At 29.4% G+C, this 24,722-nt stretch overlaps 2 protein-coding genes and 1 long non-coding RNA gene across 5 annotated transcripts; 2 read left to right on the top strand and 1 right to left on the bottom strand.

Annotated features, from left to right (window-relative positions):
- Positions 1 to 2,772: 2,772 nt before the first annotated feature.
- On the top strand, positions 2,773 to 4,510 carry LOC149883621 (uncharacterized). Of its 2 annotated transcripts, XR_016455830.1 has the most exons (4): positions 2,776 to 2,905; positions 3,000 to 3,347; positions 3,746 to 3,825; positions 3,967 to 4,510. It is a non-coding gene; the product is annotated as an uncharacterized LOC149883621 (long non-coding RNA). The 2 variants fall into 2 exon arrangements; XR_016455829.1 differs by having other exon boundaries at positions 2,773 to 3,347.
- A 1,312-nt stretch (positions 4,511 to 5,822) lies between these two features.
- LOC145196462 (major facilitator superfamily domain-containing protein 6-like) lies at positions 5,823 to 7,793 on the bottom strand. Its single transcript, XM_080073618.2, has one exon. The coding sequence runs from the start codon at positions 7,557 to 7,559 to the stop codon at positions 6,054 to 6,056; it is 1,506 nt and encodes a 501-aa protein (XP_079929744.2). The 5' UTR covers positions 7,560 to 7,793; the 3' UTR covers positions 5,823 to 6,053.
- A 322-nt stretch (positions 7,794 to 8,115) lies between these two features.
- LOC145185854 (cyclin-L2-like) lies at positions 8,116 to 22,480 on the top strand. Of its 2 annotated transcripts, XM_090096922.1 has the most exons (12): positions 8,130 to 8,445; positions 9,043 to 9,117; positions 9,203 to 9,312; positions 10,191 to 10,315; positions 19,917 to 20,001; positions 20,109 to 20,147; positions 20,228 to 20,292; positions 20,527 to 20,626; positions 20,792 to 20,896; positions 21,028 to 21,199; positions 21,505 to 21,580; positions 21,681 to 22,480. In XM_090096922.1, exons 5-12 carry the CDS (start codon positions 19,930 to 19,932, stop codon positions 22,108 to 22,110), a joined length of 1,059 nt encoding a protein of 352 aa, XP_089953048.1. In that variant the 5' UTR covers positions 8,130 to 8,445; positions 9,043 to 9,117; positions 9,203 to 9,312; positions 10,191 to 10,315; positions 19,917 to 19,929; the 3' UTR covers positions 22,111 to 22,480. The 2 variants fall into 2 exon arrangements, with proteins under 2 accessions (XP_089953047.1, XP_089953048.1); XM_090096921.1 differs by lacking the exon at positions 10,191 to 10,315 and having other exon boundaries at positions 8,116 to 8,445.
- The last annotated feature ends 2,242 nt before the right edge of the window (positions 22,481 to 24,722 follow it).

Genomic DNA, 24,722 nt, shown 5'->3' with positions numbered 1-24,722 from the left:
AAAACTCCAGCTAAAGCTTGGTTTCAAATAGTTGTAGGAATGTCGTACAACAGTTGCACAACAACTTTGTTTTATAATGGAAACATTTTCTAGTGTAAGTTGCACAACTTAACGTCCGTTGTACAACAAATTTTATGTTGTACAACTGCGGTTGTGAGTTTTGAAAAAATCTATTTCTGCAACAGTATTTTGTTTTTTGTGCAAAACGCGCACCTTAATTTTTTTTATTGGAAACCACACGATAACTGTTGCACAACAATTTACTGCACAACAAATCAAACGAATGTTCCACGATTGTTGTACGATATTTCTATAACTATTGGCAACGAAGCTTAACCCCTTTCTGCATACTGTATCATATATGATACAGTTTATAAATTGTGTATCTCTGGATGAACGCGCAGAGATTTTTAACAGGAATTGAGATTATTTTAAGCCCACTATATTTAGGTGAGTGTGGCCACCGCACTTAGATTGTTTTTGTAACTTTTACTTTAAATTTTATTCCTTGTGTTATCAAAATGGCATCCGGCAGCAAATCAACTAATTCTTATAAGTACATCGTTTTGTTGAGCAAGATTCCTTTTAATCATAAACTCAAAAAAATTTCCAAAGTTTCTTATACATATTGGTAGCCCTCTTGTGTATTTGTTAACTTATTTATATGAACTGTCATATCTCCATAACTCTTTTTTTAACTGTATCAGAAATGAAAATTTTTATTTCTTTTGTTATAAAACCATTGTATTGTTTCTTCTAATCTTCAGCAATCAATTCAACTTCTTTCTATGGGAGAAAGCCTTCTGGTATCCATAGGGTGCAGGCGCTGGTCAAAAACAATGTGCAACAGTGGTACCATCTACCAATAAGGCTAATACAAATGGAAAAAAGCCTGCAAAGAACTCTCAGCGATTGTTGAAAGCTGAAAACCTTCAAAATGAACAAGAAGACCACAAATTTAAAGCTAACAACGAACAAAAAATGGACGAGTTATTGGATTGTCTTGGTTCAGAACTGTCATACTTTTATCGTCTTTTTCCAAAAGAACTTTTTCAAGAGATTGCATATCAGACAACGTTGTATTCCATGCAAACCAATCCTGAAAAACCAGTTGCTTTAAAAGAGGAAGACATAATTAGTTTTGTTGCATGCGTTTTGTACATGTCCATTGTCAAACTCCCTAGCACAAGAGATTATTGGTCGTCTTCCATTGGAATTTCTCATGTAGCTAATATAATGCTCGTCAACTGCTTTGAAAAATTGAAAAGCATTATTCATTTTGCTGATAACAGCGCTGCTGACAAAGACGATAAACTTTTCAAGATCCGCCCTCTTATAAACAAAATAAATGAACAGCTGAACAGTATTCCAATTGAAGAAAGTTTGGCGGTTGATGAGCAGATTGTTCCGTTCAAAGGGAGAAATTCAATCAAACAATACAACCCTAAAAAACCGCTCAAATGGGGATTTAAAGTTTTTGTTCTGAGTGGTGTCTCTGGCTTCAGCTATGATTTTGAAGTTTACTGTGGAGGAGGTGACAAAATTTGCCTTGAGAATGAACCAGATCCTGGGGTAAGTAGCAACTTTGTCATGTGCCTTGCCCGAATCTTGCCAGATGACGTCAATCATAAATTGTATGTTGACAGTTGGTTTAACAGTATTGGTTTGAATGCTTATATGTTCAAGAGAGGAATTCAAATGGTTGGAACAGCACGTAGGAACCGTGTTGGAAATTGCCCAGTCTTTTCAGATAAGGAAATGAAGCAAAGGAGTCGCGGAACATTTACCGAACATGTTGCCAAGGTAGACGGAGTTGATGTATCGGTAGTTTCCTGGTTTGATAACAAAGTTGTAACCTTGCTGTCCAATTTTATTGGAAGTGAACCTTCAATCGAGGTTAAAAGATTTCCAAGAAAAGATATGTGCTATATCAACATTTCCTGTCCGGGAATTATCACTATCTACAACAAGCACATGGGCGGAGTTGACTTGCTTGATTCCCTACTTGGCTATTACAGGAACAAGATTCGGTCGAAAAAGTGGTGTCATCGGATCTTTTTCCACTTGCTTAATATGTCCATAACCAATTCCTGGGTTCTGTGGCAGAAGCGTAATCCGCCATGACATATTCATTTTGTGAAAAGTGTGAAACTGCGCTGTGTATTAGTAAGGACCGCAACTGTTTTAAAACTTTCCATCATTGAATTTTTTACTTATAATGATATCTTTATTGAGTGTATATAACTATCAAGCTCGTATTCCAAGATAAACACTTTGTTTAATAACAAACATTAGTCTATAATTTCTTCATAAAGTTCCACTACTGCATGATATATCATATATGATACAAATAAACATTTTGCAATTTATTTACCTTAAAATAGTTTTTTGTTTGTTTGTTTGTTTTTTATGTTAGGCCATAGAATGCTTTTAGAATCATTGGTTTAGTTCAATATAAAAAAGTTATGCAAAAAGGGGTTAAGAGTCCAGCTTCTTGTCTACCAATTTAATCCAATGAGTGTTCGTTAAGAAAGGTCTATTTTTGAACTCGGTTTTCCTGTACTCTTGGATAGAGTTTCTTAGGCTAATAAAGAAACAATTAAAATTTTCGAACAAATTTGTATCCATTTATTACCATTTAGGTTTATAAAAACGATTTCTTCTTTTTCATACAATTTCTGAACAAAATCGCATTTCAAAAAACAAGAAATTTTTGTAAAAGCGGGAAAATTTTGCTTAAATTTTTTTAAAAAATAAACCGAGCGGGCGAAGCATAACAAAAATTACTGTGGTTAAAACTCGGTCTCAAAAAACTACACAAACCACCAAAAAGCTTATTAGATGTTCAAGAACTGATTTTCCTGTTAATGATCCACCAACTTACCGAGACATTTATACTGTTAAAGCAATCCCCACTGATATTGTTGAATCGTATATTTTTTATTTAAGTTTTTAGACTAATTTGATATTAAAAAAATTAGTCAATTGTAAATTTTTAGATATGAGATCTTAAATGAAACTGCAGCAGCTTTAGGTAGCAAACCGGTGAAAGATTTTGGGATCATTAATAAAGCTAATAAAAGTGATGTTTTGAATAAAATTAAGATGGATAGAAATAAGAAAAGGGTTTGCTTGCAGTCTGTTTCAGAATATAATATTCTGTCCAAAATCTTTTATATATTGGTTTTGATGGTAAAGATGACAAGTCCATTTCAGAGAGGTATCATCAGAAAAATCTAAGAAAAAAAGTAAACCACTTGAAGAACTTTATCACCTGAGTTTTATAGGAGAATTTGGAAATAAAAAATAGATACCTAACACACAGAACTGAAGCATTTTAGTGACAGGTAAATATTTAGAGCAATTTGCTTTAGCAGTGTTAACACAATGCAAATGTTTATTTTTTATAGGCAATTATTTTTGATAATACGAATATTAACACAGGATATAAAACTGGCTTTGTACCTGTCTTGAAAAACTTATCAACTCTACAGCATACAGCTCCAACAACTATATCATATAAAAGTTAGACTATAAAACAACTATAAAACATAGAAACAACTATAAAAATTAGACAACTATAAAAATTAGAAGATCAATTCATAAAATAGACTGTGTACTTCACTAACAATTAGATTGAGATAAAAAACTTTAACTAAATTTTCTGATGAAATTGAAATAGCTGATGCACAAGATTTTTTTAATAAAACAATTATCAATTTCAAATCTGTTTTTTCTTATTTAGTTGTTTTAGAACAGATTGTGATCAATTGCTTCAGTTCTGATCAAAGAGTGTTGGGGGAATTTTGTGTGTTATAAGTTCGGGTAAGCATAATTTTAATGAATAAATTTTGTGAATAGTTGATTGTTAATTTTGTTCTAAATGTTTTTTTTTTTAATGTATTACCTGTGTTTTTTAAATGAAAAAATTTCCTCGTAAAGTTAGGTGTCATAAATTCAATTTAGGCTTATTATAAAGTTGGTCCAGTTAAGGTATTAGCTATGTGAATTCTAGTTTTGTTCTCAAGAGCAGAACATCCAAGGCCAGCACTTAAAGAAATTATAAAGTCATGGAAAGAGTAGGTTCCTAATAATGGAATGATCTATGAGCTTTTTGCTACTATGGACTTATCATAAACTTCTGAGTATGATTGCATACAGACCAGATTCTATTGAATTTGGGTGGAATTCTTAATTTCACAGTCAATCCATTGAGTGGGCTGTAAGGCTCATTCCTGAAGTCGATAGAAAGCCTATTCTTTAGCAGAGTAGGCATGGTTTAGCATTAGGAAAGCAAAAAAGTTGTATGTCAAGAACAAACTGTTTTCTAAAAAGGATTATGCTATGTAGATATATATTTATATTTTTTTACATTTATATAGCTTTAATATCAATTAAATTTATTTTAGTAATATATGAAATTATTATTTAAACTAGAAAGTTTGAATTTTATTTTATTTAAATTTTAAAATACAAAAATTTGAAATTTAAACAGAGTATACAATATGGAGATTTAATTTAACAAGAATATATAATAATAATAATCTTCAAACACCTACTTCTTTAAATACTCACAAAATACTTTTAAGTTTGAGTATTTACAGGGTGCATAGAAACTCATAAGAAAAAAGCTTAATGTTTTACAAAATCAACTCTACTGCTCTAAAACATAATAAAAATGGAAAATGGTGTAAATAAAATATCTTTATTTATCCTTTAGCAATATAATCATTCAATATGTCCTTCATTCCCACGGAAATCAGCTTTTTTAAATGTGTCAAAAACGATTTATCGATCATTTATGACACATTTAGATAAGTATTACCATAATTTTTAAAAGCAAAAAATAGAGAGTAGTGCTAAAGCCCTCTCCAATTTTCGTAAGCCTAGCTCTGAGATTCATCACGATTCTACGCACCCTGTATTTTTATACAATGCAAGTTTTTTTTAAACAGAACTTGATAATAATTGGACTATGGAGGAGGCATTGTAGAGAGGAGTCTTAGGCAATTCACTGGCTAAGTGAAGTCATTGCAACTTAAGAGAAACATTTCCAAAATCATTTTTTGAACTTGAGATATGAAACGTTTCTCACCCTCACAAACTTATAAGTGAGGTTCCGCAGAAATCTCACTAATCAGTTTGCTTTTGTAACTGCCTCTCGATTAGCACCTAATATTTTGCACCTGAGAATCATTTGATCTTCTTTAGATCAGATTCGAATATTTCAAAAAATCTCTCAGGAAATAAATAACCTTACAATAACCTTTCTTTTGTTTTGGGAACACGTTTCCTCTACCCTCTGTTGCTACGTGTTTGTAAGGGGAAAATAAACGTTTTCAAATTGACGTTTTCACTGACTTCTTTAGACCTATAGCGAAAAATCGTTTTTTTTGGTCTCGAAATTACAAATTAAACAATCAGTATTCTATTTGAGTGAAACTAGTCCCATTTTTTGATTTGGCTTTACTCAAAAAAAAAAGAACAAGGAAGACGTAATTGATGTAATTACTTGTAATGGTTAGATTAAACGGAGGAAAGTAGTATTACGCCAAATAGTTTTTTAGTCGTTTTTCTTTTCAATCAAGCAATTTTTTGATTTTGAACGACTAGGAATTGAAAAGTCTAGCGCTTAAGGAAATCTAGAACAAAGAAGGAAAAGTGCAATAAAAAACCGGTTAGTAGATAAAAAAAAAAAAAAAATTTTTTAACATACTCGTTGCAGACTACGAATTATGAACGTTCTTTTCTATCTACGACACGTACGATTAAAACCTTAGTGTATTTATGCTCTTTAAATTAGTTAATAAAGCAATTAAAGATCATCTGGATTAAATGTCTTACTCAAAAATAAACATTTTTAAGTTTTAGATTACAAATACTTTATAAAAAATAGTTGACATTATTGACCAGTTTTTGAAAATGTCGCTCGGCTGCGAACGTGTTGTCCCTTAACCGTATTTTGAAATTAAATATTCTTTAAAGTTATGAACGCATATATTGTTTTAAGGTCTAAAAAACAAACTACTGCCTTTTAAAAACGTTACTTGTATTTAATATTTAGTCAGAGATATTCTGGTTTCATCCTCAACGAGGAACTCAGGTGATAACTTTGAAGCTTTAGAGACAAATTTTCTTTTCCATTTTTTCACACTAAAATATACATTCAAAAAGCCCGACCACGTAAGTGCAAATATGCTAGTAAATAAAAACATCTTTCGTGCACCATACGAAAAAAACAGTTCACCCCCTACTAAACTTCCTATGACCATAGACACTCCGGCATGTAAACATTGGACTATACCAAACATCGTCGTGTGAACACTTTTCGGAGCAATGATTTTCAAATGCTCCGACTTCACGCTATAAAACAAAGGTAAACTTAGTCCATGAAAGATAAATTGAAGCGGTAAGATAAGCCAAGGGTTCTTTAAATAGTAAAATATAAAATAACGAGCCGACCAGATCAAGGTGCACATTATTATAGTGTTAAAAGTTCCCCGAAGTAACTTTATGATTGGCCCGTTGAAAAAGTTTACAATAATGCCAGAGATAGATCCAGAAGCAACTGTCAATCCGATTAAAGTGTTCGGAGAGTTTATCTGCTTCATGAACAGAAAGAAATAGTTTAGGTAAATACAATACAACACTCCGTTCACTAGAACTGTGAAAAAAAAGAGATTTACTTCAAAGTTTGACAATGTTTGCCAAAGGTCTTTTTTATAGGTATCGAGTCTTTCTTCTTTTCGAGAAGACATTTGAAGACCTTTGTATAAGTACTGAGAACTGATACTGGAACCCAATAGAAACGTAACTGAAACACAGAACACAGCAAAATAACATGAGATGTTGGCTTTGGGGAAAATATCTAACACTTCTCCTGATATTAATGTTGCGCAACCAAAACCGACAGAAGAAAACATGAACTGCTTTCCAAAGTCTTTACTTTTCTTTGACATCTTCAACTTCCCAATAACACCTGCATCCACATAGCTATAAATACTTCCACCGAAAAACGCCGTACAAAATGCCAATGTTGCCATAACGTAAGTCAGCGTTGTTGAAGACACTGGAGCATGATCATCTCTGAATGTGTCGTTCGTTGAGACTTTACTCGTGCTATTGATAGGAACTATGTTTGGTGTCAACGGACATTGATTTTTTGTTTTCTCTCCAATTTGTGCACTGACCAATGGAAGAGACAACAAAAAAATAGCGTAACAAACGTATTGTATTAACAACAGAACTCGATGAGCACGAGTTTTGTCTGCTAAAACACCCCAAAAAACGCTTCCAAACATGAGACCAGCATAAGAGAAAGAAAAGACATAGCCAGCTTGCTTTAAGTTAAGACCGATGCTTATGTAGAAGATAGCTAAGTAAGGTGTAGCGGAAGATCTTTCTGCTCCACCAAAAAGAAAAGCCAGCTTTGCTGGAATCATATCCTTGTCGATATGATACCACTTGTTGGTATCCTTTTTATTTTCGTCGTTCACTAAGACGTTACAACTTTGAGGGAAGTTGGTGTTTGGAGATATATCGTCAATACCCTCCGCCATTTTAAAATTGAAAAAGTAAATAATTGTACTGTCACCTTTTTACTGTGAATGGTTTTGTAGTAACTTAAACTCGTGAATTAATTCAATTCGACAAATGATTTATTTGATTAAAAACCAAGCTCTAATCCGATAGTAGTTCCTTTTGACTAAACATTGAATTTCAAAGAAAAACAAAGCTGTCAACGTTCTTCCTCTTGATTCCTAACAGTCCCGATGTTTTTCCAAAAACTAATTATTAGAAGAAAAGAATAGCTCATAAATTATTTGTGAGAATTGTTTTGTTAATGAATGAGTCATATTCAACAAAGAGTGCATTATTAAGCGCTGAAGCAAGTATTAGTTTGTATACTGGGTGTGTAAGAGTTATTTCTGTAATGTATCGCTTATCATTTTTATGTTTATGTAAACTTTTTTTTATATACAAATTACGGGATTAGTCGAATATCAATTGTCTTTTTGAAGCACTTAGTGGCGAGTTTATCTTGTTTAGAAAATCAAGTTTGAAAGCCAACATGATCCTTGTTCGCTATGCATTATGGATGATTCTTCTTCCGACGCAAATAATAATCTTTTCCATTGATACTTATTTTTGGCGGATGTATCAATGTAAATTTTGTAGTATTCTATAAATATTAAGCAATTTTTGTAGTTCATATGCTTGTTTTAGAAGATTAAAAATATGGCTGCATCTGATAAAAAACCTCCACCAAAAGAATACGATTATGATGATATAGTAATATCGCTAGAAAACTGTATACTTCCTTCAGAAAAGTTTGATGTTACTCCTTCAATGAAAGATGGTCTTGATCGTGACACAGAAAATGAGTTGCGAATGCTTGGTTGTGAAATGATACAAATAGCTGGGTTATTGCTTAAGTTGCCACAGGTATCTCCATTAAATTTCTGTATTTTTTGTACTGTATATCTTTATTAGCCAAGAGTTTCACTCTTAAGATTTAAATTTACATTAGGAAAAAGTCAAGTTATATACATGGTTTATAAATCCAATTTTTTTTTCTTATTTGTAATTTCATTGTAAATTTAACACATACAAGCAAATTACTCTGCCAAAATAATATAAGTTTATAGTTGGTAAAATAAATCAAGAAAATTTGCTTACTAACTGTAAATAAAACAACTGACTTATTGAAAAAGATCATATAATTTGTTTTCTGCCAGTATTTGTGCTACATAAAAGTCATTCTAGTGTTTTTTGGGTTATGACTTGTTAGCGCCTAATTTTATGATCCGATTATAACATTGTAAGACATGTTAGTGCCTAATTTTATGATCCGCTCATAATATTTGGTTTTAGTTTCTTTAAATATTTGTTTTTTAATTTAAGTTCTAGATTTAAATATTTTCATGTATATTAATACTTTCTTGTTGTAATAGCCAGTCTCTGTTCAATAGATTAACATTAAATCTAACCTTAAATTTACAATTGTAAATAAATTAGGCTTAATTATTTAAATATTTTTAGGTTGCCATGGCAACAGGTCAAGTTATTTTGCAAAGATTTTATTATTCAAAGTCCCTTGTAAAACATGAAATAGATGTGAGTATTAAATTAGTAATTGTCAAACTATTGGTTATAAAAAGTTTTGAATTATGTTAAAATATTATAAGTTGTCTCGTCTTAGGTCTGCACAATGGCTGCTGTGTACTTAGCAGCAAAGATAGAAGAAGCTCCTCGAAGGATTAGAGATATTATAAATGTCTGCTATCATATTAGACAAAGAAAATTACAAAAGTGAGTTGTTTTTTTTTTTTACTAGGCCATAGTTATTGAGGCCTAAATAATCTAACCAAATTGTTAAATTCTTCCTGATAATTAAATATAATTGTTTGCTCAATTTCAATAACTTTTCATTTGAAAGTTGCCAACGTGGTATCTCCAGATATTCAGAAGTTTTGAAGTTAAGTCTTAAAACTAAAACAATTTAGTTTTAAAATCGAATTTAAGATTATTCAGCACATAAATTTGGATTGATTTGGTTCCTGTATCAAAGAACCTTGTGGCTTACTCCAGTATTTTTGCTAGATAAAAGGTATGCCTGGATGTGAGTAACATGCTCGTCGTCAATTTCTTAAAATTTAAAAACATAATTTTTACCCTGCGGAAAAGCAAATTTTATTAAGGTATTGTCTCACTGCATTTCATATGAAAGTGTTGTTATGTTATAAAATTATTAGTCCTAAGAACTTTCATTTTATTCAAAATACCCCATGTTAGGATATTTTGTTAACTTTCTTAATTTTTTTTTTAGCAAAAAAAACATTTTTTGCCTATAATACTTTTATCTAGTTTATTTTAATTGAGCACACTAAATCTGTCAACAAAAGTAGTTTAAAAGTAGTTATAAACATAAAGTATATTGCATATGGTTGTAAAACAATTATTTAATTTATATAAATTAATTGGTGTGATTCTAAATGTTTGTAAAAACAAAGTGCTTTGATGCATGTAAAAATAAAACTTTATAAAGGCTCCAAAAACCTTTAGGAAGTTTTGAGAACTCCAAAATCAATTTTGCCCAGATATTCTGATGTCAAATCATTGTATTGACATTTTAATAATACAAGACAATTGGTCACAATAATTTAAGTTATTTTAATTTATTCTTGCAGTCGAAACAAGGCAGCAATGTTGTTAACCTAACTGATCCGCCGCCCATATTACTGCCAACAGTCAGCCATCAGTTAAGCGCATGTGCTGATTATGTGGTATTGGTATTCAATGGAAAAGTACCAAGGCAAGACGGTTCATTTTTAATGTTTAGTTAAGTTTTTCTTTCACTTTTTGCTTTTAAGGCAACTTGGAGATTTATAATTATGCATAAAAATCTGCTAACACTAAATCTTTATTAAAAAGTGAAGCCAATACTTTTGTCTAAAATATAAAAGTCAGTTGATATTTATATTGACAATACTGATCGTGAAATCAGTTGATGCAAGCTGCTGAAGCAGTTTTTTAGAGTGAATTGGTCAAATATCAATAATAATGATCATGGATTACTTACTGAATTTCAGAAGATATCAAAAAGAATTTCAAATTTCGGTTCGTATTATGATCGGAGGTTAATTCTAGCATTTTATTGAGAAGTATCTTGTTCAAAGGTTAGTGGTATTTTTTCTGATATAATTTGCTTTTAATATGCAGAAATTACCAGTCACAGTAATTATGGTCTTTCATGAGAATCACAAAAATTTTTGTTCCAGATTTTTTACTTTAATTTGTTATGTAGTATGGTTATTTCAGTTATTGATAATGTGAAAGTTTTATGCTGATTCATAAAAGAGTATTTTGTTTAGGCATGAAAATTTACTATTAACTAATTCTTTTTATATTGGGTTAGTTAACAGCATTGAAATGATAAACCTGACAGTATAAGATGAGAGAAAGTACCTAAGGTTGAGTAGAAAAAAAATCATCTAAAAGAAAATGAAATGTAAATGTTTATTTTCTTAATTATCATAAATAACATTAAATGCCTACTCTTATTTATGTAAATCTCATTTCATTTGTTTTAACTATACTTAACTATAACAGTTTAGTGGCCACATATAGCAATATGTACATTTATATTTTTGTATCTGTTCATATAAAATATGTATGATCACTCAAGTTTTCTGCAGAGTTCAATAATGCATAATTATATGCATAATTATTTTTGTCTTAAAAAATAAAAAATAAGGGGGGGGGGGTAAAATAAGATTGGAGGTTTTCCTTTATTATGTTAACATGTTAATCTTTTTCAATTATGTATTTGCTTCTAATTTTATTGAAGACATTAGAACAATTACATTAAGGCTTATTTTTATATTTTTGTAAAATAGCCCTTAAATCTTCAGGTACATTTTAGGGGTTAATCGCTTTTGTTATAAAATTTTACACATTCTTCATCGCATTTCAAGTAATGTGATGTTGCTAGGTTAGGAATTATCAGAGTGGTGCTCAGCTTCGAAAGTAAAGAGTTTCTTCTTGATAAACTTTTAAAGATATTGATTGCATGGTCATTTGGAGCAAAACAAGCTTTTGAAACTCTTTTCAGAAAAACCCAACCAGACAAACAACTTGGGTCTAAACTTCAACCAATACTTTACTCTTGCTGTAATTTAACATAGCTAAGTAGGTGCCATTGCTGGTAAAGATGTTAACCTAAGTGAAATAATCTGCTTAAAGATGCACAAATTTCCTTGAGGTTTTCAATACACTATAGCGTTAAATATGAATTCATTCATCTGGTTATCTATTTATAATGGAGTTCTTGTAGAGTTCTCCTTCAATTTTATGAAAATCTATAATTGGTAGAAATTATATTTTAATTGTCAAAACTGCATAATTATGGTCAAACATTGTTTTTAGGTACTTGGCATTATTTAGGCTACTTCATTATTATCCTGGGCTTTCTTGCTTCCGTATTTGTTCATAGTAGATTATATTAGCAATGTTGTTTCAATAAATGTTTTGTGATTTAAAATGATCTTTAAAATTTATTGCTGCTGGAACAATTTTTTAAGTGACTACTATTTTCAGGACATTTTTAAGAAAAGGTGTGTGGTCATTTGGTGTTTTGAAGAAAGAATAGACAAGATTGCTTCTTTAAAACAGCATTTTAATTCAAGCATAGTTGAGTTGCAAGTAGTATCCATGAGTTAAATTCAACTGTTGCTACCAAAGAAGTATCTGTCATACTGCTTACAAATCAGTGAAAGAAACATACATCATCCAGATTTTACAGTAGCTTTTGACAAGTTACTTTGAAATTTTAAAAGAATGTTTAATGTATTCCTTGTCCAGTTAGGCAAGCTGGTTGCTAACAAAAAAAAAAGAACAAAGATTCAAGCTCAGAAAAAAAATTAAATAAAAATTGGTTTGTAATTCAGTGTAGAATTAAATGCTTTATTAGAATCAACAACAGGAAGTTTCACAAGCAAGTTGGTACCATAATAAATTAAAGTTGAAATTAAAAAGATGTGTTTATTCCTACAATTAGTACTGCTGTTGATTATTTGAAGAGCAAAAAAATGCTGATGGTTGTTAAAAATGCACTAGAAATAGTATTTGTAGAAAAACTTATTGAATACATGATTTTTACATTTATGAGATTATAAATGTATAAAATTTTGAGATCAAAATTGAAATTAGTCTTATTTTTTAAATATATATAAGATTATTACATAGATTTTTAAAATGTCTTAAAAAATATTTTAGAAATAATAGTGTTTATGTTTCTTAATACACCTAAAGTTTGTCACAAAATTGCTGTTAACTGTTAAAACATGTTTTGCTTCTGCTGATGTTAGTGGAATGGTGCTTAATGCATTAAATTATACATATCAATTTATTTTAAAAATCTAATATTGATTGTAACTTTGCTCACACTTTTTTCTTGCCACAGTAATATTTTTTACTTCTGTAAGCATTTCAAAAGATCTAATATTTAATAATTTAGATTTCTCTATTTTAATGTAAAACCTTTTTACCATAGGGCAGATACTTTAAAGCCCAAGTTCTTATTTAGTAAGATTAGAAGAATACTTGTTCTTCTAATCTTAATAACAAAGCTTCGTTTAATTATTTAGCTAAAGAATTTTTATTTTTACCAAACATTGCTTGTTCTTCAATTATTGGTTCAAACGCTTCAGCTGCAGTTAATAAAGTGACTTGTTTATTGCAAATTGATAATACTACCAACTTGATGGACCATTTTCAATAAAGTAACTGTTCATCAATTCATCAGTGTCATCATCAATTTCACTTTCATCAAGCTTATTTTTAACACTCAGATGCCAACAGGTCCCAATACGGTTTTTCTCTTTTTTTGGAGTATAAGACAACACAAACTGCATGGTAAGTGCCATGTGCAAAACATTCATGGTGAATTCTGGGTGTTAATCTTCTGAATTTTACCATGATGCTATACAAAAGTTTGATATTTTCTTCTTTTAATTTTTTAAGTTTTTCTAACCTTGTTGCCTTTTTAATAACCTTTTCTTCTATGGCATTTAACAACTATGGGATTTCTTGGAATATTAATACCATAAGATTCTGAAGATGAACAATGATCTATTGATGGACTAGAAATTCATCAATTGATATTGACAATGAAGTATTGAGTTAGCACATTTCTTTTTTTGTTTTTTTTTGGGGGGGGGGGGATAAAACTAAATAAAATTTAATGTGCATATTTTTTTTTATCTACAAAGCCCAATCAAAAGTAACTATTCTTTTTTATTGTTACTGAGGTTAGAATGAACAAACTTTGAGATAGCGAGATAAAAATATAAGAGTTGAGATTTCCACCACTATTTTATTAATGTTAAAAGATTCAAAGATTTCTGACCACAAAAACTTATTTTTTGTAAAGGCTATCATTGGGTTGGGAGTATATTTTGAATAGAATTTTTTTTTTAGGTAAAGAAATAAAAATAACTGGTTTCTTACCAATTCTATTAGTAAGACAAACTTAAAATTTTAACACAAAAAATTAAAGTAGATTTTTTATTTTAACTGCTATATCTTGATTTACAATTATTGCTTTGCTAACTACTAACTAATTATTTGGTACGCCAGTTATTTCTCAATTATACAACAATAATTTAGACAATCTGAATTAATTGGTTAGTCATCGATTCTGTTCCTGATTATGTTGTTTTGTGTTTCATCTTTAAAAATGTAATAAAAATGTTTTTACATTTTATTAATATTTGATTTAATAAGCAGTAGTCAAAAAAGTGGCCATTTCATATTAATCTATAACATTGTTTTTAAATTATTTAATGTAGTTTGTCAAATAATGTTTATCTGCACTACTCATATCAGTTAAACATGATGAAATTTAGCACCTTTCAATTGTTAATTACTTGAAAATTATTTATTTACACAATGCCGCCAAATTATTTACTTATTCCAATCATTGTTTGCATTTTTAATTGGACGCTTAGATAGAATTTGAATATTATTGTAAGAGCTTGACATCATCTCCTGGATTTTGCCCTTAGTTACTTTTTTTTTAGAGCTGTTATCCACTTTTTCTTAAAATCATCTTCATCTGAAGTATATTTCTTGCTTTTAAATCAAATTCCTTTTTGAAATTCCTCCATATTGTCATGCGCAGCTAGTTATTGAAAGATATTAGTCAATCTAATATCTTTCAATAACTAGCTGCGCATGACACTATGGAGGATTTGCTTCCTTAGCTACCAGTTTAGCACCATTTTTTTTTCCATTTCATTCTAGAGACTTTTAGGAGTGGTGGAGTTTAGCCAAATCAGGCTAAAATGTTGGGGGCATTTCATACCTCTTAATGAATGGCAAAAAGTGTTTATCTAAGCCTTCTATATACAAATCTGAGCTCAAAATTTTATTTGTGTACTTTTCAAACCACAGGAGCAGACTACTTGTCATACAAAGACTTGGTAGCAAATTTTTCAGTTTGAATGTACTTTGTGGTGACATATCTACCTTTTGACTAATAAAAGTATTGTTGATTTGGCAATGGTAAAAAGTCTTTTTTTGTAAAAAGTTTAATTGTCTTCAATTATGCACAGGTTTTCTTGCTTAAAAATTTATTTCTTTTTTAAACAAAGAATTCATTTTCTTTATCAATGAACCGCTTCAAAGTTTTCTTTTTATGATATGCTTTATATTCTTACAAGATCTCTCTGGCATGAATTTACCTATGTGGAGCAAACAACTGATTTTGCTTAATATTTTAAATCTTTTTTTTTTCTTTCACTTCATGCTTCTATTTAAATAGATTGAGTCTTTTATATTGTTGCAAAATTAATCCAACTGAAGATTGAGCAACACCAGTCGATTTCAAAACAGCAACTTGTGACAACGCAGGATTTTGAAGAAAAATTTCTAAAATCTTTTTTAGTATTAACTTACTCATTTTAACCTAATAATAATGATAACCAATACTTAACACCAATAAAATCAAATAGCATCACATTTGCTTCCTTCTGCAAAACAATTAGAGAGATTTTTTAAGTAGTTTTTAAGTATTCAATGATTAAAGGGTGCTGAATTTCACCATGTTCAACCAATATCTAATTTACATTAGTTTTTGCTTGTCCGAAACAAGTTATATAAATATAGTGTAATTAATATCCCTCAAATGCATGGAAAAGATGCTTTTTAAGTAGGCCTGCCACATGTACATAATTCAAAAACCAGAAATCATATTGCCTTTTTTACAATACTTGTAGTTATTAATAATCATAAGATATATGAGCCACTAATGAATTTGTGAAGAAAAACAAGGTAGATTATTTTTTATAAAGTTTAAAATCGTATGTTAACTTAACTTGTACACATTCCATAACTTATTGCAAACATACTGAAAACTGCAGAGATACTACTGTGTGGCTGTCAGTAAAAAATTTTTGATTGGCTATGTTTCTTGACCATTGGTTTTAAAAACTGGAGATATAGGTTTGAAATCTGTAGCCCAAATGTAAGTAACAAGAACTGTATAGGTGACAGCCATGTTTTTACAAAAAATTTGCTGCAATTTTTAAGTTTAAGTTTTGGATTAGAAAGGTTTGATTTGGTCACAAAAAAAAAAAAAGACCCTCATTAGGTAGACAGAACGTGCAATGCATCTACTGTCACTAAATAGTTTGATTTTGACTTTCCTATTGAGATTAAAGCAATATTTTATTATATTATTGTATATTGTGTACATATCTCAATCAGCTATTATAGTTGTGTTGTCCCCATTCTTTTTTAAAATTTTCTACAAATTTAACTTTTATCACATTCTTGTATTTAAGATATTGTTAAATGAGCTAATTAAGTGGTGAAATCAACAAACTTGTTTACTAACCTCTAAATGCTAGCGTTTAAATTTTTTTCCCTGTTTGAAATTCAGCTGTAGTGTTAAAAATTCTCACCTTTAGTTTGATAAAAGCTTAAAATAGAAATTGACTCATAGTTAATCCAAATTTGGGGTAATTATTTACCAATATAATCACAAGACAGTAAAACAGGACATCATCCAAAAGTCAAAAATAATTATCTATGCAAAAACCACATTAAGTTCAGTGTAATTGTTTTCCTGAAATACTTCAACTTAGTGTGTTTTTTTTGCTTTGTTTTGTTTTGGTTTTTCCACTTAATTTTCCTATACCCTGTTCTTCTTTTTCCTTGTTCCTTCTGTCAGGGCAGTTTCAAAGCACTTCACATTTTGGGTCTGTAATCTAACCCCTCAGCTGCTGTAGTTTTTCTTAAATTCTTATGTATAAGTGTAAATTTATAGTGGTTTCAAAAAGCAAGTGTATTCAGAGTTTGTAATAAAGCTTATTTAAAGTAACAAATAGAAACCAAAGAAGATATTGATCTAATTTTTATTTTATTTTCAATTGTTTTTATTAATTCCTGTATCAGGGTGTCACACTAAATATACAACATTTTAAAATAATATCAGGCTCAATTATAAAACTAATAAATTTAAAAACTACAATAAATCAAAGTTGGAACAACAACAAATATCAAAACTAGTATTCAGATTATCCTCCACATGGTTTTTTTTGCAAGCTTTTTATGGATTTAACAAGATTAATCTAATTTCCATTAAGATCCAATTAATCTGCATGTCTTCTGATGAAACCAGGCAGTTTTTCAGCATCTTTAAAATTACTTTTATCACTGAAAATTGCATGCTTTTTGTCTATAGACCAAACATTTTTCAGCTTAATCTTGTGAGCCTATTGATCTTTAGCCATTATTATTGGTTTTCTTATGGTTGTATAAAGATTAGTGTTAATCCTACGAAAAATGATTGTAATTTTATCTTGGATTGGCACTTGATAAATATAAGACTATTCTTGCAGTCAACAGTTGTTTTTTTAGCTTCATGATCATGACTGAGGTTGGATGCCACCTGTCATTCTAAATGTTTTTAGAGTATTTTTTGACACAATTCTTTGAAATAATAATTCACTTTCTACTTCTTTGTTGATGATTCTAGAGGCATCCTTCATACCTTTTATTTGGAACTTTTTTTGCTTTGGTTTCTGTTTTCTGACCCATTTCTAGGTATCTTAATTTTCAGAACTTAAAATCCAGAAAAAAAATAAATCTAAATAAAAAGTAATAAACTAGTGAATTTTTATTGCTATTGGTTGTAGATAAATATTTTTCGGTTATGCAAAAAACTCTCAATTTTTGTATGTTTTAAAAAAAAAAATTTCAAACAAACCATCTTAATAACTTTTTTTTTAAACTACTGTATTAACATGTTTCATTGTGGGCTGAAATTTCAATATGGTAGTCAAACCCATCATTTTAAAGTTTTGACTATTTGCTGTCAGAGCTAGATCTAGAACTTGAGCCAGCAGTTCCAGTACATATTAAAAGATGATCCAGACTATCCTGTGTAGGCCTTGATAATATAGAAGACTTATTATCTATGTTTTTTAAAAATTCACAAATGTAGATTTTAATCTGGAGGGTTCATAGCAGTTTTAGAGCATACTTCTATCCTCAAATTTTTAAAATTCTTGTTTGAATTTTTTAGCTGCTTTATAAGAAGCAACACTTAAGCAGTTATTGTTAGCTAATAGTTCATTCTTGGTAAACTTTTTCATTAAATTTACTTGCAAATCCTTTGAATATAAAGCTAAGATGTTCACTTGCATTAAAAAATGAGGTTCCCATTAAAATTGCCTAAAACACAAGTGATACTATATTTTAAAATCACCTAAAATACAATATTTTTTTGCACCTTGTTTTTACCTTGTAAATTTAATTTTCCCATACTTACCCACATTTTAGATTTGTTGATAATATTTGGCATCTGCCAATATGCAAAAACTACTAAACAACAGTACAAGTATACTTCAAAGTTCAAATAAAATATTTTAGGGTTTCTTTTTACTTTTATTGTCAACTTTTTTGTTATATTTTTTCTTACTGCAATTTACTATTAAAGATATCCAACTTCCAATTATTAAGGGTTTTTAGTAAATTCAAATTACTGGTGTTAAATTTTTTAATGAAGGTTTTTAGCTATACATGTCTGTTATTAGAAGTTTATCTAAACAAAAAAAGTTTAATGAAATGTTTTCAGCAAAACATTTTCCTCATAACACCATTTGTCCAATTCTTGTTTTTCTAGATCAAAGCATTTTAAAATGACACATTTAAGTATTTCACAACATTTCTGGGATTGTCACTTTAAAAAAGCATTTGGTTCAACAAATTTTTATAAACAAAAGTAAAGCCTTGGGCATCAAAACAGTTAAAATTAAATAAAATTTAAAACTTAAAATTTCTTAAAATATAATCTTCAGGATTTTTTATCAAAGATAATTTTTTTAAGCAAATGATGTGACATTTGAGGAAGATCAGAACACAGAAGATCTTGGTATTGGATCTTGGTGTAGTGATAGAAAATAAAATCTTTTTCCATTTCTCACAGTTTTACTTTTGAATTTTTTTTTTTAAAGGAAAAAATAGGAAATGTAAAGCATAATGCACATTCATGGATTGTCTGTCTTTGTCTTTATAATACTCTATATAACACAGTCAGGCTTGCAGACCCTAGCTGGAGCCCTCTTTACTTCTGTAAGAAATCAAATTTGATTGACACTGTAACTGAAGTAATATTTTTTAAAACATACAATTTGAATATTAATTTAAAATGTGGGAAGTAATGTCTAGAAGAAGCTGAATCTGAGAATTCTCTGGGAGCTGAAACTGGAAAGAAAGCCTGCTAACCTTGAACTTCTAAAATCAAATTTTTCTATAAAACATCATGTCCTTGCTCAAAAATCTTAGGCAGATGATCAGGGTTAAAGATAACCTTCAAAAATTTGATTGTGATGTCTGGATTATGACAAAATTGGCTTACAACAAACCCATCAGCCATAAATGGGAAATTAACAAGGAAAGTTGATAATTTTTTAAAATTGTTAATTTCAAATTAGTTATATTTCACTAAATGAAAATTAAAGGATTTGCAAATTCAACGTTAACTTACAATCTTCAAAATAAATTTTAAAAATTGGGCTTGCATGAGTATCATAGTTTAGTCATTACTTAAATACACATAGTTTAATTACTTAAATTTGTAATTTTTAAATATAAATTTTTCTTTTGGTGTAAGACAGACTTTCTCTTTCTTTTTCTTTTTGGTTTTTTTGTTTGTTTTCTTTTCGTTTCCAAATGGGTATCTACTACAGAAGCTGTAAATTTTTTAAAAGTATATTTTAATATAAAAAAACAACAACATCCAAGTTGCCTTTGAGTAAGAAATGTGTTAGTAAACTTAACTAAAACATTGCTGCCTGGTAAATGTATGTAAGCATGTTTTTCATGGTAAATCTTTTTATGTGTTACAGACCCATTGTTCCTATGGATTTCTTAAGTACTCAGTATTTCAATATGAAGAATGCTGTTATAAAAGCAGAGCGTAGAATATTAATAGTAAGAAAGATTATTTGAATGATTTTTCTGAAAAAATTTTTTTATTTTAATATATTGATTTAATTATAATATTTAAGAATCAACTCTGTATTTGTTGAAAATTTTAGGAACTTGGCTTTTGCGTTCATATAAAGCATCCACATAAGGTGAGTTTCAGTATCAATGTGTAGTAAATGAGTAAAATCATTTTGCTTCTCATTTTTTAAATATATTTGGTGTTTTTTAGATAATAATAACATATTTACAAATTCTTGATGCAGAAAAAAATGTGTCATTAGCAAGAAGAGCTTGGTAAATACTTTTTATCTGCAAATTTTTCTTAATGTTATTTGATAAAAAATCTTTTTTGTATATACAAAATTGCACTGCTTCTATTTTCTTGCTGTTAAATATTCAATAATCTCTTCAAAAAACATAGTAGCAATATAACTGGCTATGTTTTCATTAGTTGTTAAACTAAAGTGAGCAAATTATGTTTAATTCTTTATTGCAAGTATTTGCAATTTATATTGAATTTTACCTTAGGAATTATATGAATGACAGTCTGAGGACTGATGTTTTTGTAAGATATGTTCCTGAAAAAGTTGCTTGCTCATGCATATTCCTTGCAGCTCGAGTTGAAAAAGTACTATATATAATATTTAAGTTTTTTTTAATATATATATATTTTTAGAAGTTTTATTCTAATATTATTTTAATGTACAGTGTTAGCATTAATACATTATTTTCTATCCTTATGAAATATTTTTTACGTTTTTTTTTTTTTTTTTTTCTCTCCCTTTTTTCACAGATAAATTTGCCATTACGACCTCCATGGTGGGAGCTGTTTGACATTAATAGTGAAGAAATCGAAGAAATTGCACTTATTATACTTCGTTTGTATTCTACTCCTAGGGTACTTATGTTTTTGTTTTTTGTTTAGTAAAAGTATAAAATTGTAGGTATTAGTCAATTGTAATATAAGTGGTAAAATAACTTTAAAAAATATTAAAATTATTGACTTGTATTTTCTTTAAATCATTATAGAGAAAACTATCAACACTTCAATCAATTGTAGCTAAAATTAAAAAAGTGCATCAAGAAAAAAAAGAATCTGAAGATGCTGCTGCGTCAGCAAAATCGGGATCTTTTACACCAGCATACACACCATCTTCAAATACCGTCAATACTAACAATATCAAACCAGCAAGCAAAAGTAGTATGTCTTGCTTATTTTTAGGGGTTTTTTTTATGTATACTCATTTTCTCGGCCTAGATTTTTGTAATTTATTCCGTATGCAATAGAACTAACTGTATTGTTACTATAATTTGAACTGCTTGCTATTTTTTTCGGAAAATAAAATAGGAGTTAGGTGGAAGCATGCAGAAAGCTTGTGATTTGAAAAGAAATGATTGAAATTATAAATTCTGTTGTGAGGCAGTCTTTACTTTTTCGTTCTTATTTGAAATGAAAAGCAAAATTACACTGATTTCAATAATAAAAGAAATAAATTTTATTTTTAGACTCGCCTGAAAAAGACGGCGAAAAAAAACTAAACTCAGTAATTGCTTCCAAAGTTGAACGTACGTTTGATTCTCAGTAAGCCAATTATTGATTGATTTTTTCGATTATTTTATTCATAATAAATTAAACTCCCTGTTAAATGATAAATTTACTGATTAGTTAACTGTTTTTTAAGCGAGCGCAACCGTGATTCTAATAATCATCGTGATCGACGACGAAAAAAGTCGGACGACAGTGACGATTCTTCTGAATCAGAATCGGAATCGGAATCAGAATTGCCTTCAAGGAAATACGCTCGTCAACGTAAGCAGTACGAGAATAAAAAACGAAGCTCTCCAAGTTCAGATACTGACTCAGATCATCGTAGTATATCCGTGAAAAATCGGAGAAGCGTAAGTCCTGTCGATCGCAAGCGAGATAAGCTAAAAGAAAATCGAAAAGAAAGAAATGGACACCATAGAAACGATAATTATATAAAACCAAAAAAACGGAGTCGCAGCCGGTCACCTGTTAAAAGAATGTTGAGTCCGCAACGGAAATATCACAAGGACACTCGAAATAATGAAGTTTACAGAGATAAATATTCTAACAAATCTCGGAGGTGACAAGTGGCTTAAGTCTTTTGATTACTTTCATACTAATAAGTCTACAATTAGTATACTAACCCAGCAGGAGAGAATTCGCGATAATTTTTTTCCCTGTTTAACGTGAATGACGTAAACCATTATCATGATTGCGTTTTGATTTTTGTTGCTTTTTCCTAATTGTTTATACGAATTTTTTGATTTTTTTTTTTTTTTTTTTTTTCCCCTTTTTTAAAAGAAAGCTACATCAAGCACTTTTATTCTTCATAATAAAAAAAGTGTAAAGCTTATTTTCTGATCCACGATGAAATCCTCTATATATTTGTTATATTTGTACATATTTTAGGTAGAAGGGGAAATAGCGAACAAGAATTATATGCATATCTTTTTACCTAGATTTTTTTAAAACTGCAGTTGTAACTAAAATTACAGTTTAAACTACATTTTAGAATAGGGGATTAGTTAATAGTTGCATGAATTTTACTTTTAGACAGGGGGCAAAAAAAAATTTCGTCAACGACGTAAGGGTTCTCATAACTTCAAAAATGTTGATTTTGATAGGTTTTTTTTTTTTTTTTTTTTTTGTACACAGATTCAATTAAGACTAATTGTAAACAAAATTACTTTGCATTAGATAAATTGACACTCATTGCGCAAAATTCGAACCAATACGAGTTTAGTCGAATAGCAAAAAGTTTTTCACAAATTTTAACCGAATTTTATAGTGAGATTTCCGAGGCTTATGCAGGTAAATACTATTTGAATATTGTTTTTTACATCAGGAATAATGCACACACAAAAACATTAAAATAACAGTAAATTAACATATTTGTAATGACAATTCATAAAGTTTCTTCATCAAACTAAATAGGTTTACATTTTAATGAATGCAGGAAATCAGCATTAGTGAATACAGCTGATATTTTACTTCCACCCTCACAATCAAGGTCGGTTTGATTAAAAATCTAAAGCCAATTCAAAAGGCTTTTAATACCTGGTTTCCGTGTTTCCAAAGGTTAGTTCAGTCAAGCTGAAAGAAGGTAATTTCACTGGTCTACATCAGGAATGTAGTTTTGATCTGCAGAAAGATTTTTTTTCCCCAAATATGGAAACAATAAATAGGCCACAGTAACATTCTTAATTTTTATTAACTTTTAATTGTTGTTTCTATTTCAAACATTTGATGCACTCTAATTTAAGTAACATCCTGTACACTTTTAAAAATGGTAAATTTGACAAGTGTATGTTCAGATGATTATTTATTTTTATTTAGTTAAAAGAAAAACGGGTTTTAAAGTTCGCAAAAAGATAAATGCTCCCCGATAGAAATTCAATTAAATCCAAACTCTCTAATTATGATAACAGGGAATACACAATGGTTCTAACTTAGAATATTTTGGGTAGAAAAACACATAGTACCTCAGCTGAACGCGAGCGTAATTCAACCGAGACAATGTGCTTTTCTCTAAAAAAACTGTCTTATCGAGAGATTTAAAAACCAATAGAGCTCTCCATTGGAATTGTTCAGAACACTTTTAAGGCACAAAAGCAATTGTTAAAACTAATTGTATTTTAAAAAATAAAAAAAACGAATTATCGAGAATATAAATTGATTAATCGTGAAGTTAAAATATCTCCAATGTCACATACAAATAAAGGATGTTTAGTAGAAGCTAATTTACTGTCAAGAACACCCAGAATGTACCTTTATATTGAAAAAGGGGATGGTAAAGTCAGAAAAGCATTTTTCCGTAAATATTCTGCATGGTCAAACAAGAAATACGGCACTGTTTAGTGGAGAAATGAATCTAAATTTTATACGTTTGGATCAGATCGCAGAGGTAAGAAAATTTTCAAACGAAGAATAAACTGAATTTAACAACTATTTATACATTTTTTGCACCTATGTGTTAGCCTTTCATAAAAAATACATTAAAATAAAAACCAAACATTTTGTTGTAAAATGACAAATGAAATCTCATATTAATTACCATGGCTTACTGGTTTTTTAAATCATGTTTGTATTAATCCTCATACAAAATTCCTTCACACAAATATAACTGTATAATTTTGAACTAATTGAAAGAAACAAAATCTCAAACAAATTTTAGATGCTTTCATCATCAGAGAGAGGGAGAAAGAGAGAAAAGTCTGTGCATTATGCCAATAACATTTGCATGGTCTCATTATTCAAAGAGGATTCTCTAGCTAATACGGTGGTATGCTATGGTGATCTTTATACACATGTTCCTTAGATGTAGCACTTTTCACTTTTTTAAGTTTTCAAGAGCTTTTTAGATAATAAAACCTTTGCTAAAAGAAATGATGAAATGATGCAAATTAAACTAAAATGATTCCACTAAATTATTGATTAAAGAAAGATGTTTCATGAACTTTAGGAAAATTTTTTTTAATAATACTTCACTTTTTTCTATTAATTCGCCTGGTAATTCATTTCTGATCTTTATGTAGATGGTAAGCTCTAAATAAGCAGACCACCAAACAAAGAATTTGATCCTTGTCATACTAAGAAAACCAAACTTGGTGGTGGAAGCTTAATGGTGTTATGTTTCATCTTTTGGTCCTGTTCACCTAATTACAGACATTATGACAGTTCACATTTACATTAACAT

Source organism: Hydra viridissima, unplaced genomic scaffold (assembly GCF_058129835.1).
Source record: "Hydra viridissima isolate aposymbiotic clone 2 unplaced genomic scaffold, HvirCarnegie_v1 scaffold_9, whole genome shotgun sequence".
NCBI lineage: Eukaryota > Metazoa > Cnidaria > Hydrozoa > Anthoathecata > Hydridae > Hydra > Hydra viridissima.
The sequence above is the reverse complement of the archived record's forward strand: the minus strand, read 5'-3'. Positions and strand labels throughout refer to the sequence as shown.